This window comes from Panicum virgatum, chromosome 5N, assembly GCF_016808335.1.
Source record: "Panicum virgatum strain AP13 chromosome 5N, P.virgatum_v5, whole genome shotgun sequence".
In the NCBI taxonomy this organism is placed as follows: Eukaryota; Viridiplantae; Streptophyta; class Magnoliopsida; order Poales; family Poaceae; genus Panicum; species Panicum virgatum.
The window spans coordinates 55,994,173-56,006,828 of record NC_053149.1 but is presented as its reverse complement, the minus strand read 5'-3'; the positions used below and the strand labels follow the sequence as shown (position 1 = coordinate 56,006,828).

Below are 12,656 nucleotides of genomic sequence, written 5' to 3'. Positions count from 1 at the left end.
AGACTAGTCACATAATTAATTGTAGAACTCGTCTATAAACTACGAGACGAATTTATTAAGACTAATTAATTCATCATTAGCAAATATTTGTCATAGCAATTTAGTGTCTAATCATAGTCTAATTAGATTTATTAGATTCGTTTTTTAATTTACAAGCAAAATGTACAATTAGATATTTGTCATAGCAATTTAGTGTCTAATCATAGTCTAATTAGATTTATTAGATTCGTTTTCTAATTTACAAGCAAAATGTACAATTAGTTTTTTACTTCGTATAACAGCCTGTTCGGCTGGACATGAAGCACTGGCTGAAGTGGCTGATTTGTACTGTTTTCACTGTAGCTACAGTGACTCAGAGAGACAACGGTCCCAGCCGCAGCTGGTACCAGCATCAGCAAACCGAACAGGGCGAAATAAAGAGTCACATGTTGGTGTGGTACTATTGTACAAATGTACCAAGACGCCTTGAGTTGTACACATCAGCACTACGGCGGACAGGCTACAGGCAGGTCAACTTGTCAAGTACGGTCAGGGAGTCACAGACCGATGGGTTACTGGCATGCGTCAGTGGACTGTGGCAACGAGGCGACGTGCCTTCTCGACTTGTCCCTGCTTGTGCGATAAGCACTAGGCAGAGAGTCACCGCGCCGTCCCGTCGTCGCGCGGCTGCCATTGGGTGTGTTTCGACCCTACAAAATTTCCAAACTTTCCATCACATTCCTTATCACATCGAAATATTAAATATAACAAATGACTCATAAAATACTAAATGTAGTTAAATAAAAAAACTAATTGCATAGTTTTGATGTATGTTGCGGGACGAATTTTTTGAGCCTAATTAGATTATGGTAGAATAATATTTACCACAAACAAACGAAAAATACTACAATGTGCTACAGTGACCGAGGTGATTTTTTCTCCCACCTTTTCCCCAATCTAAACACAGGCATTGCTGCTTCCACTTCCGCCGCACACGGCATACCCTCTTTATCGTCGATTATACTACTCACAGTGGTCAAATGTGGATTAGCCGGCACGTTTAGAGTACCAAAGGCTGAAGATCCTGAAATCCTCGTTGCGCGGATGCTTAAAGCAGCTTCACTGACGGCAGATGCCAGTAAGCCACCATGCGAAACGAGGAACACTGACCATGGTTGCGACTTGCGGTGGCCCGGTAACCCGCCTGGCCTTCTAACCTGGTGACGGAAATGGAACCGATAGATCTCGCCGACGGCGTCCACGGTCTGGTCCCGCCGAGAGCCACGAGCTCGGTATATAAGCCGCGACGCGAAGGTCACAAGAGACGGCGCGCCACCGTGCTCTCCACTTTGGAGGGAAGACGAGATCGAGGTCACACCAAACTTTTTTTTTTTGTTGCGAAGAGACCAAACTGCTTGCTCCCACATGCACTCATTCACCCTACGAGGATCAACATGATCAACGCGGATCGCGTGATCCACACAATCCAGACACCCAAAACGACTAGTACTGCCAACACGAGCGAGCGGTTCAAGGGTACCAAAAGCAGGACAAATTACATGCCACGACTTGCAGATTAGGAGTTTAGGACACGACCGACCCTAACGACGCGGAAGCGGAACAGAGGAGGCAGCACGAACGAAGCTCCAGGAAACCGGACGCACTGATACTGACACAGCACCGCACCCCTGAATTGAAGTCGTCCCTAGTAGTCGCCGTCGTAGAGCCTCCGGCCGACCTCGTACGAGGCGAACGCGTCGGCGCAGGCGTACTTGAGCTGGTCGTCCGAGAGCGCGGGCGCGTCCCAGGCGCTCACGCGCACGTGGTGCGGCTTGTCCATCTGCACGCCCATCACCTCCAGCACCAGCGCCTGCAGCCCCGCGCGGAGCAGGTCGGGCCTCCCGAGCGCGTCGGCGGCGAGGCGGCGCAGGTCCACGGCGCTCGCGACCCGCAGCCCGTACCCGGCCCGCAGCTTGGCGGCATCGTCGCGGATCCCGACGCCGACGAAGGTGAACCGGCGGTCGGCGAGGAAGGCGGACAGCTTGGCCGGGACGTAGTCGGCGCGGAGGATCTGGAAGACGAGGCAGCGGTGGTCGACGCAGACCTGCAGCACGGCGACGGGGCCGGGCGGCGCGCGGCCGGTGGCGGGGCGCCACTCCACGTCGAGGCCGGCGACGTGGCCGCGGCGGTGCATGCGGTAGGTCTCGGCCACCCACCAGTCCACCACGTCGCCGGAGTCCGTAAGCGTCGTGTCGATGTAGTCCTCGTCGAACGACACCACCGCGGTTCCGTCCTCGTAGTAGCCCTGGATCTCGGTCGCCATGATCCTCTCTCGCGCGCTCTGGGTGTTGTGTTCCAGGGCGTTACTGAAAATGGGGAGGAAATGGGCACGATGGGGGAGCGGTTATATAGGCCGCCGCCGGGCCGGGAACAAAATTGAAGGGTGTTGCGGTTTCCCTGACCGGGCCCGCTCGTAAGCGAGTGTTCGTGAATGGATCACCGTGCTCCTGGAACGGGGCCAAGTGGAGATATTTGGTTCGAGCATATACGACGCCGGGCTGACAAGGCGGCCGTGGTGCGGTTCCGTCGGGACCCACTCAATTTTTTTTCCAGGCTCCATCCTCATCCTGTTCCTCACGCGGCCTCGGTGAGCCTTCTTGGCTCGCAAGACTCGTCAGTTCTGACTACCGTCAGGTGTCGAGGTCTGCAGCCAGCAGCAGCGGAGAGACAGACATGTCAAGAGAAAGAATCTTGCTGTGCAAGCCTGCGGCGCCACTGCTGGCAAAGCCTGCGGCGCCACTGCTGGAGTAGATCATGCCCCTACCTTTTGAAAATATGGGAGATTAATAGAAGATAGATCAACATCCTTAACATTAAATCAGCTTATACTAAATTTACCATGAAATACAATGTATTCACTTGGTATTGTTGATGATATTAAAATGCTACTAAAATAACCATGAAGAGCAAACTCAAGAACCACAGCAGAACTATTGGAGTCATTTATTTTTTTTCCTTTCGCTGTGTTCGCTTGACTTGTTAGCCAACCAGCCAGCAGTTTTGTTCTCTCATACTAGACCTGATCATCTGTCAGGTCGGATCGGGTTCGGGTCGGGTCACTTCGGGTTTCGGGTCAAAAAATGTTGGCCCATACCCGGCCCATGACATGGTCGGGTCGGGTCGGGTTCGGGTTGGGTCAGGTTGGCCCGCAAATTTGTGTGCAATTTTCGGGTTGGATCAGGTTTTTTTGAGTTTCAGGTCAAAAATTTCGGCCCGTACCCGACCCGTCACTTGATCGGGTCGGGTTTTTTTCGGGCGGGTTGGGTCGGGTGGCCCGTGATCAAGTCTATCTCATACTAAATCAGCACTAGCCACCAGCTATCAGCCAGTCAGCAGTTATCGGGTACCATAATTAGGGGTACCCTCATTAGGGGACTAAGACACCATCAAAAACACAAAACATGCGCCAAGACAATGGGCCCACGGCCTCCAATTCAACGGAAAGGAAAGGACTCAAAAAAGTTTGATCAAAGGCCCAACAGCATGGCGCGGCCCGACCAAACCCCCTCGAGCCCACGGAACAGCCTCCGCCTCGCTCGAGGGTTCTCCGTCTCGCTCGAGGGTTTCTCCGCCAAGACCCTCGAGGGCGCCTCACGTTTCCGCCTCGCTCGAGGGTAGCGAGCCCTACCCTCGAGCAAGCGGATCGACTCCGCCTCGCTCGAGGCCACCCTGGACAGACAGGACAAAGCGGCCCGCCGCTCACCCGTCCGTCGTACGGGAGCCTTCAATGCCAACCACTCCGCGCGCGACACCCGGGTGGACGGCGTCAAACCGCCACTCCGCACAGTGCCCATGACCGGAGTCTTGTCCGCCAACTACGGTCGTTTCTCCGCCACGTCTGCCCCTGTGGCAACACTGTGAGAATCGGCTACACTGTGTAGGACGTGCGCTGCACTGCTACGACCACTGTGCCACCTACTCCCCGTACTTCCTCTGTACTTCCCCCGCCACGCGACCCTCGAACGGCATGGGCGCAACCCTCGAATCCGGCCTGCGCCTTGACCATGGCGCGATCCCCGCTCGCCGAACCCTCGGAACGCCGCCACGCAGCGCCTGGAGGACGGCACCCTCCACAGCGACCACCACGCCGCCCACTGGAGCCACAAGGACACCGGCGCGATCTCCGCCAGGCCAAGGACGACATCCAGGACGCCTGCGCGCCCGGCGCCACGACCTCCGGTGCCGAACAGTGTACTTCACACAGTAGATAGTCACTGCTCACCCCCGATTCGGGGAAAGATGACGACTTCTCCCCCCTCCTCTGTACATGTACTCTGCCCCTCCTTGTGTCTATAAAAGGGGGAGGCAGACTCCACCTCAATCGATCCGCATCATTTGCACTCATCTGAACCCACTCGCACACATCACCCACGCTCCTAGAGCACGATATTGGCACTCGCCTCAATCACCTAGCAGAGACCTGGGAGCTTCCCTCCCTCTCTCGCCTCGCTTGTACTCCCTACTACAAGCACCCCCCGGTGCAAGATAGTACAATGCGCTCGCACACCCCTTGCTGGACATACGGCCCCGCGGCCGGAACCAGGATACACCGTGCGTGTCTGTGTCGCCTCTTGCATCGATGACCTGGGATTTGGAACACGCAGCTTCATTACTAGTTGGTGCTAGGCTGCCCAGTCTAGACACCGACAGCAGTATTGTTCTCTCATAATAAATCAGCCACAGCTATCAACCACAGCCAAACGAATACAACGTTTGTAGTGGGACATGGTGCCCAACAGAAAGGGAGTGTCTATACCTCAAAATCTCACCTCTTCTCACTCGATTTTTTGAACCCTTGGATTAAAATTGAATAGCTCTCCTTCATCTTCTACCTCCAGCCTTCCTGCTCTTCCAACATCGGCCCGCCACCCAGCGCCACCTCTCCGGTGCAGCCCTAGCTCGCCCGCGCTGGCCGCCGCGGGCCACTCCCGCTCCCACCTCTCATCGTCGTCGCCCCCACCCCAGCACCGGCCAGACTGCCTTCCTCCACCGCTCGGGCCGGCAGCACCACCGCTGCCGGCCTTACCGCCCCCGCGCCCGCCACCAACGCCAGGCCGGTCTGTCGTCGCCGCCGGTGAGCAGCCCCCCGCCCCGCCCAGCGTAACCTGAACCCTAGCTAACCTCGGAGCTGCTCGTTGGAGTTGGCGAAGAAAGGGAGGATTTGGAGCTGGAAAAATTTGAGTGTGGAGAACCTCCAAATCACTCAGGTGAGGTTATAGATTTTGAAAAGGCTTATGACAAAGTCAAGTGGTCTTTTCTACAACAAACCTTAAGAATGAAAGGTTTCTCACCAAAATGGTGCAGGAGGATTGAAAGTTTTGTTTCCGGAGGTATTGTTGGGATCAAAGTTAATGACGACATTGGTCACTACTTCCAAACCAAAAAGGGTTTACGTCAAGGTGACCCAATGTCACCAATCTTATTCAACATCATCGCGGATATGCTTGCCATTCTAATTAAAAGGGCAAAGGATGATGGTCAGATAAGAGGGGTCATCCCACATCTGGTAGAGGATGGATTGTCCATATTGCAATATGCAGATGACACCATCCTCTTCATGGATCATGACTTGGACCAAGCCAAAAACATGAAATTATTATTGACTGTTTTTGAGCAATTATCTGGTTTGAAAATAAACTTTCACAAAAGTGAAATCTTTTGCTATGGTAAAGCGAAAGAATTCGAGGATGAATATATCGAGCTCTTTGGGTGCAACACAGGGGAATACCCTTTCAGATATTTAGGTATCCCAATGCATCATAGAAAACTCCAAAATATTGATTGGAGGAGGATCAAAGAGCGTTTCGAGAAGAAGCTCTCATGTTGGAAGGCTAAGCACTTGTCGTATGGAGGTAGATTAATCCTTATAAACTCGGTGCTTAGAAGTTTACCTATGTTTATGATGTCCTTTTTTGAGATACCAAAGGAGGTATTGAAGAAACTTGATCAATATCGATCAAGATTCTTTTGGCAAGGTTACAAAGATAAAAAGAAATACCGCCTAGCAAAATGGGACATCATTTGCCGTCCTAAGGATCAAGGAGGTCTTGGCATTATAGACATTGATCTTCAGAACAAAGCCTTATTAAGTAAATGTATAATAAATTTGCTTAATGGTGAAGGGATGTGGCAAATATTGGTTAGGAATAAATACCTAAGCTCCAAATCTCTATTACAGGTTGAGATCAAACAGGGCGACTCTCATTTCTGGAGAGGGCTCATGAAAATAAAAAATGAGGTCCTAGCTAATGGTTCTTTTCAAATAAAGGATGGAACACAAACGCGGTTTTGGGAGGATACATGGGCATCAAACCGGCCATTCAAAGATATCTACCCCACTATATACAACATCGCTCACCATCCGCATGATACGGTGGTAAAAGTCATGAATTCAACATCGTTGAACATCTCTTTTAGAAGAGCGTTGGTAGATGAAAATTTGGATGAATGGCGAAGACTAGTAGCACAAGTTTCCAATTTTAATTTGACTCAAGGAAGGGATACTTTTAGCTGGCACTTAACCAAGAGCGGACAATTTACGGTTCGCTCGATGTACCTTCATCTAGCTAACCATAACTTCCCTTTCTGACATAAATTTATTTGGAAACTTAAAGTTCCACTAAAAATTAAGATCTTACTTTGGTATCTGCAAAAGGGGGTTCTTTTGACCAAGGATAATCTTCGAAGGAAAAACTAGAAGGGTAGTAAAAAATGTAGCTATTGCAATTGTAATAAAACAATCAAACACCTCCTTTTCGATTGCCAACATGCAAAGGTAATCTGGAGGACTATCCAAGTTGCTACTAATTTAACCCCACCTAGATCGGTAACCCACATGCTTGGGAATTGGCTTCAAAATTTTAATGCACAAGAGGCCTTTACTATTCTAACAGGGACATCGGCTCTGTGTTGGGCAATATGGCGTTGTCGAAATGATATTATCTTGATAACGTTAAACATTCATCATTTATGCAGGTTATTTTCAGGGGGATCTACTGGCTGCGATTTTGGTCAATGTTGCAGCATAAGGAGACGACAAAGGATCTGTTCATGAAGATCAGCACTTCTTTAGAGATAATAGCCTTAGGAATATTTGCGAGTCATGGATGGAAGCATAATAATAGACTATGTCAGGCTTAATTTTGTTTTTTGGCTCTCCTGCTATTACAACTATTGAAGCTGGAAAATTGTAATAATTGAAGGCTGTGTACGCTAAACTGTTGAGGCCGAAAAATTCCATTATCTAAAAAAATACATATGAGCAATAGTATACTCCCTCCGTACCAAAATAAATATAGTATAGAAAATTTCAGACACATTACCGTTCAAAGATATGACCCGGCTTGACTGCTGCTTTGTTACCAGAGATGGATCGATTTCGTTGTTCGGGGATAGGTCCCGCAATGACAGGAACCTAGTGTTGTCCCTCGGATCAGCCCACGAAAGTTGTCCCTCGGATCAGCCCACGAAGGAGTGTGAGGCTATGTTTAGTTCCAAAAAAAAATTTGCCCAGCACCGTCACATCGAATTTTTGGACACATGCATGGAGCATTAAATGTAGTTGAAAAAATAACTAATTATATAGTCTAACTGGTTTGTATGAGATGAATATAATGATGCTAATTAATTCATGATTGAATATTAATTGTCAAATAACAACGAGATATGCTACAGTAGCTGAACCCAAACTTTTTCACAAACTAAACGCTGCCTGAATCGGAAAGTTGGGCTCGTTTACTCACACCTTTCTTTCTTGATGGATTGAACGTATGGCGCTTGCTTACAAGACAACTACTGGAAAAGGCTACCTCTTTGCTGAATGAGTTTGTGACCACTACCATTTTTGTAAGAGATTTATACCCGAGATATTATTACTCCAAAGGATAACCAATGCATGGGGGTGTGCTATTTATTCTACTAATTACTTCTAACAATTGTGATTGAAAACCGTGTTATTTATTCGGTATTCTTAATTTTCAAGAAATATATATGCATTGGAACTAGAAAAGTAATATATCTACTAAATATTTGATAGGTTCTATATGTTTTTATATACAATGCTTTCTTGGTACTTTGTTTTAATTAGGTTGATCTCATTACAAGCTAAAACTACACTACTGGTGCAGGGAAGCTACACGTAGTATTTGTGAGTCAAAATTCGAATGCCAAAACTACACGTATTTTGGAACGGAGCAAGTACGGCGTTTGAATAGTGCCTATTTGTGTGTGTTAAGCTTTTTCGGAAGATATTCAGGAATGGAGGAAGTACGGCGTTTGAATAGTACCTATTTGTGTGTGTTATCCGAAGATGTCATTTCACAGAACCATACACATGCAGTTCAAAGACACAAGCAATCGAAGCGACACAAGCGAATAGGCGATTGGACTGCACGAGGCAGTGCATTGCGACGCCGAACCAACCATACCAACGTACTGGTATACCCTACTAGTAGCCTAGTAGTCGCCGTCGTAGAGCCTCCGGCCGACCTCGAAGGAGGCGAACGCGTCGACGCTGGCGTACATGAGCTGGCTGTAGGGCAGGACGGGCGCGTCCCAGGCGCTCACGCGCACGTGGTGCGGCTTCTGCATCCCCACGCCCATCACCTCCCACACCAGCGCCCGCAGCCCGGCCGAGCGCAGCGCGGGGTTCCCGAGCGTGTCGGCGGCGAGGCCGCGCAGGTCCTCGGCGCACCCCACCTCGAGGCCGTAACCGGCGCGCAGATTGGCGGCGTCGTCGCCGATCCCTACGCCGACGAAGGTGAAGCGCTCGTCGGCGAGGAAGTCGAAGAGCGAGCCCGGGATGTAGTCGGCGTGGAGGATCTGGAACACGAGGCAGCGGCGGCCGACGCAGAGCTGCAGCAGCGCGACGGGGGGCGCGTAGCGGCCGGTGTAGTAGGACGGGCGCCACTCGACGTCCAGGCCGACGACGAGGCGGTGGAGGCGGCGCCGGTGGACGCGGTAGATCTCGTCCAGCCACCAGTCCATCGTGTCGCCGCTGGCCGTGAGCGTCGTGCGGATGGCGTCCTCGTCGAAGGACACCACGTAGTGGCCGTCGTTGGTGTAGCACATCGAGGTAGCCATCTCCTCCTCCTGTTCCGGCGATTGATCTCCCTCTCCGCGGCGTTGTTGGGGAGATCAGATTGGATCGTGGCAATGCGGGAGACATATAGGGCGAACCGCCGCAGCGGCGCGTGGGTGGGGGTTTTCGTTTGGATGGAGCGGCGCGGGGAGATCTCGCTTTGCGTGGACGGCCGTGATCTCCCGTCTCCGTCACGACTAGCAGTACGGAAACGCGCCCCTGCTGGTAGTGGCACGATATGGCATAATATGCCGTCGCGCTATTATCGCTAGTACGTGACTTGCTTTTAGACGCTCTCACTGATAACGTGGCCCCATCTACGTTTCTCGTGCTGGGGTAAGGAACCTTTCGTATTGTTTGTTTTTCTTTTCTTGATAAGATTTCGTATCTATAACTCTTATATAGTTCATCCCCACTAAAGCTCATTAATTTTGAATTCTGTACAACTATATTGAGCCACATCATCTCAATTAATGTTGTCCGTTGGATCTCAGCAACTAGCATCATATCTACCGTTCAGGTTGAAGAGACATAATTTACTACTTACTAGCCCCTACCACTTAACATTAACTCTTTTAGAAACAGCCTCCACCACGTCATCAATTTGCAAGAAGCTAATTGGACAATAGTACTATTTAGCAATAAGTCCGATCACATTCACCTGGCCAACTACACCTGACCAACTATACAAATCCCGCACCAACCCAACCAGCCCACCCGTCGCTGCAGTGGCTGCGCATTCAAGACGCCAGCAGAGGAGCTAAAAGGCCGCTGTCAACGCGGCAACAACGCTGGAGTGAGGCGTGCAGACGGAGCATTGCGTTCCGCCGGCGAATGCGATAGGAGGCGGCGGAGATTGGGTCCCACTACACGCAAGGCTGCGGCAGGAACTGGCATCGTGGCGCTGATTGCAGCACTGGTGGCGACCACGATCATGTTCACCATCATGAAGCGCAAGCCCACTAGCCCAGGGCCACCACATCAAGCCGCTCCCCGTGCAGGGCTCGACGGGGGCCTTCGTCCCCAAGTACGACAACTTGCTCGGGCTCCAATAACTACTTGGAGCCGCGGCTTTACTGCCTCTGGAGAAGTTAGTTTTAGTAGATGCGGCAAAACTTGCCATTGACTTGCTTTTGGTGATTACTGTGGACTCCTTTTGTGAAATTCTACCAATTATTTCCCGGTGATTATTTTGCTCCATAATTTCGTGAGGTGTCATTAGTATACCTGCCATTTGAAGATAACAGAAGTCTGTAACCAGGAATTCCACGACAGCTTGGCAGCCGGTAGCCACCAGGTATGCATCATGTGATTTTGTCATCCTCAGTTTAGAACAAAAGGATTAACTCTTTCTTCTTTCTATGTTCTCTTTTTATAACCCAAAAACCAAGGCCTCTTTGTTTCGGTCGTCTTCAGATTATCAATTCAGATATTGCAACATTTATTTATTTTTGACACCATTGTCAAAACTACATCACGAACTAAACATATTTATTGTCACAACTTGCAGGTTTCTGTAATCTCATTCGTCATCATCTCAAGATGTTTGGTCCCCACCATACATTATTGTTGCATCCTAAAACATGGTGCATTCTGAATGATTGTATATTATATATACACCACTATGTTATATAATGATACTATGTTACTTTTTATTTACATCATGCATGTATAAAAGGACATCTTAAAAAAATTCCGCAGCAACGTGCGGAGAATTACCTAATTGTTTGTTGATCGTACGGAGTAAAATCTGCACGAGATTTTACCGTGGGACGGGCAGTAGTCGCTGGGTTCCTTTTTTTCCAAGCTCCACCTTGACTTGACTTATCTGAGAAAAAGACTCATCGATGGTCGACTCGCTTCCTTGCACCAGTGCACTATGCGTCCAGCCTGCGATTGACAGCTGTATTGCGAATTTTTTATAAGCCGCGCGTGCGCGGGCGGCCGTCTCCGCCGCCGTGGAGAGTGCGGGCAGGGATGTATATGACATTCTAAGCTAGGTCTTAATAGGATTAATAAAATACTCATATCAATAAATTATAACTTATTTTTCAGAAGCCGATCTCCAAAAAACTCCGAGGTTAAGCATGCTTGGTCTGGAAAAATTTGGGAATGAGTGACCGAACGGAAAGTTCTTCCCAGGTGTGCACGAGTGAGCACAAAGTGCACAGAAAAGACTAGTGTTAGTCTGTGAGGGCAGTCTATATCCTATAAACCTGCCAGATATAAGCGGGTCCGGCCTCGGGAAGGCGGGACGTTACAGAATGGTATCAGAACCAACTCTCGTGGTTTGACGGGCACGTACACCCGTAAGTGTACGGGCGCGTGGGGCGCAGTTGCCACCGACATGTGGATGGGCGCGTGGCGGGTCAGTGCGCGGGCATCTGGGATGCGCCGTTGGCACTAGACGCACGGAGCCCGGCTTCGGAAATGCGGAACGTTACAGAATGGCCTCGTGAAGACGGGACATTACAGAATGGTAACAGAGACAACTCTCACGGTTTCACATGCACGTAGACCCGTAAAGTACACGAACATGTGGACGGGCGCGTAGTTACCACCGGCATGTGGATGGGCGCGTGGCGGGTCATTGCGCAGGCATCTGGGATGCGCTGTTGGCACTGGACGCACGGACGTCGCACAGGGACCGTTGGCACTAGACACACGGACGTCGCACATGGCCCATTGTGACATCCCGGCCCAGGGCTTAATATGATTAATAGGATACTCATACCAACAAGTTGCAATTTCTTTTCCGGAAGCCGATCTCCAAAGAACTCCGAGGTTAAGCGTGCTTGGCCCGGAGAAATTTAGGGATGGGTGACCGACCGGTAAGTTCTTCCCGGGTGCGCACGAGTGAGGACAAAGTGCGCAGAAAAGACCGTTGTTGGTCTAAACGGGCCCAGCCTCGGGAAGACAGGACGTTATAGTCTGGGTTTTGGGGAAGGGGGCGGCCAGGGAGGGTGGGTGGTGGGCGGAGTGGCTGCCGATGAGATTGTCGGTGGCCGGAGTGGTGGCGGGAGGCGGCGGCCTTAGATTTCGGGTTGCGGGGGTGGGAGCCGACTCCATAGCCAACGGTCATAGAGGAGAAGGTCGGGGCGGGTGGCGGCTAGGCGGCGGCGGCGGTTCGGCCAGCAGAGGGTGTGGCGGTGCGGGAGCGCCGCCAGCCGGCCGGGGCAGGACAATCGGTGGGCGGTGGCTGGCGGCGGGGGCGAGGACAATCGATTAGTGTGGCGGCGGCGGAGGCGGCGTAGGCCGCCGGAGCCGGAGGAGGTGGTCGGCGGCGGGGGCGACGGGAACGAAGGAGGAAGGAGGAAGGAGGCGATGCACGCGCGCCAACTAGCATTCCCCACTGTATTGCCTAGGACCGTAGCGGAGGAGCGGGCCTGAAAATCTTGCAGTCAGACCGGAAGCTTGCAACTCCATTGGAGCAAGTATTATGGGGCTGATTTAGCGGGTGAAATATGACATGGCGAAGAAAAGGTACGAGAGAGAAGAAAGCAAATGATTCCCTACACGCCGGCGCAAAGTAGGCGAT

At 50.9% G+C, this 12,656-nt stretch overlaps 2 protein-coding genes across 2 annotated transcripts; both read right to left on the bottom strand.

The window, feature by feature from the left end:
* Nucleotides 1–1,353: 1,353 nt before the first annotated feature.
* Nucleotides 1,354–2,351, bottom strand: LOC120672075 (Werner Syndrome-like exonuclease). The gene has a single exon (XM_039952365.1). It carries the CDS (start codon nucleotides 2,300–2,302, stop codon nucleotides 1,685–1,687), a length of 618 nt encoding a protein of 205 aa, XP_039808299.1. The 5' UTR covers nucleotides 2,303–2,351; the 3' UTR covers nucleotides 1,354–1,684.
* Nucleotides 2,352–8,392: 6,041 nt separating this feature from the next.
* LOC120676979 (Werner Syndrome-like exonuclease) lies at nucleotides 8,393–9,259 on the bottom strand. Its single transcript, XM_039958324.1, has one exon. It carries the CDS (start codon nucleotides 9,118–9,120, stop codon nucleotides 8,494–8,496), a length of 627 nt encoding a protein of 208 aa, XP_039814258.1. The 5' UTR covers nucleotides 9,121–9,259; the 3' UTR covers nucleotides 8,393–8,493.
* Nucleotides 9,260–12,656: the final 3,397 nt, after the last annotated feature.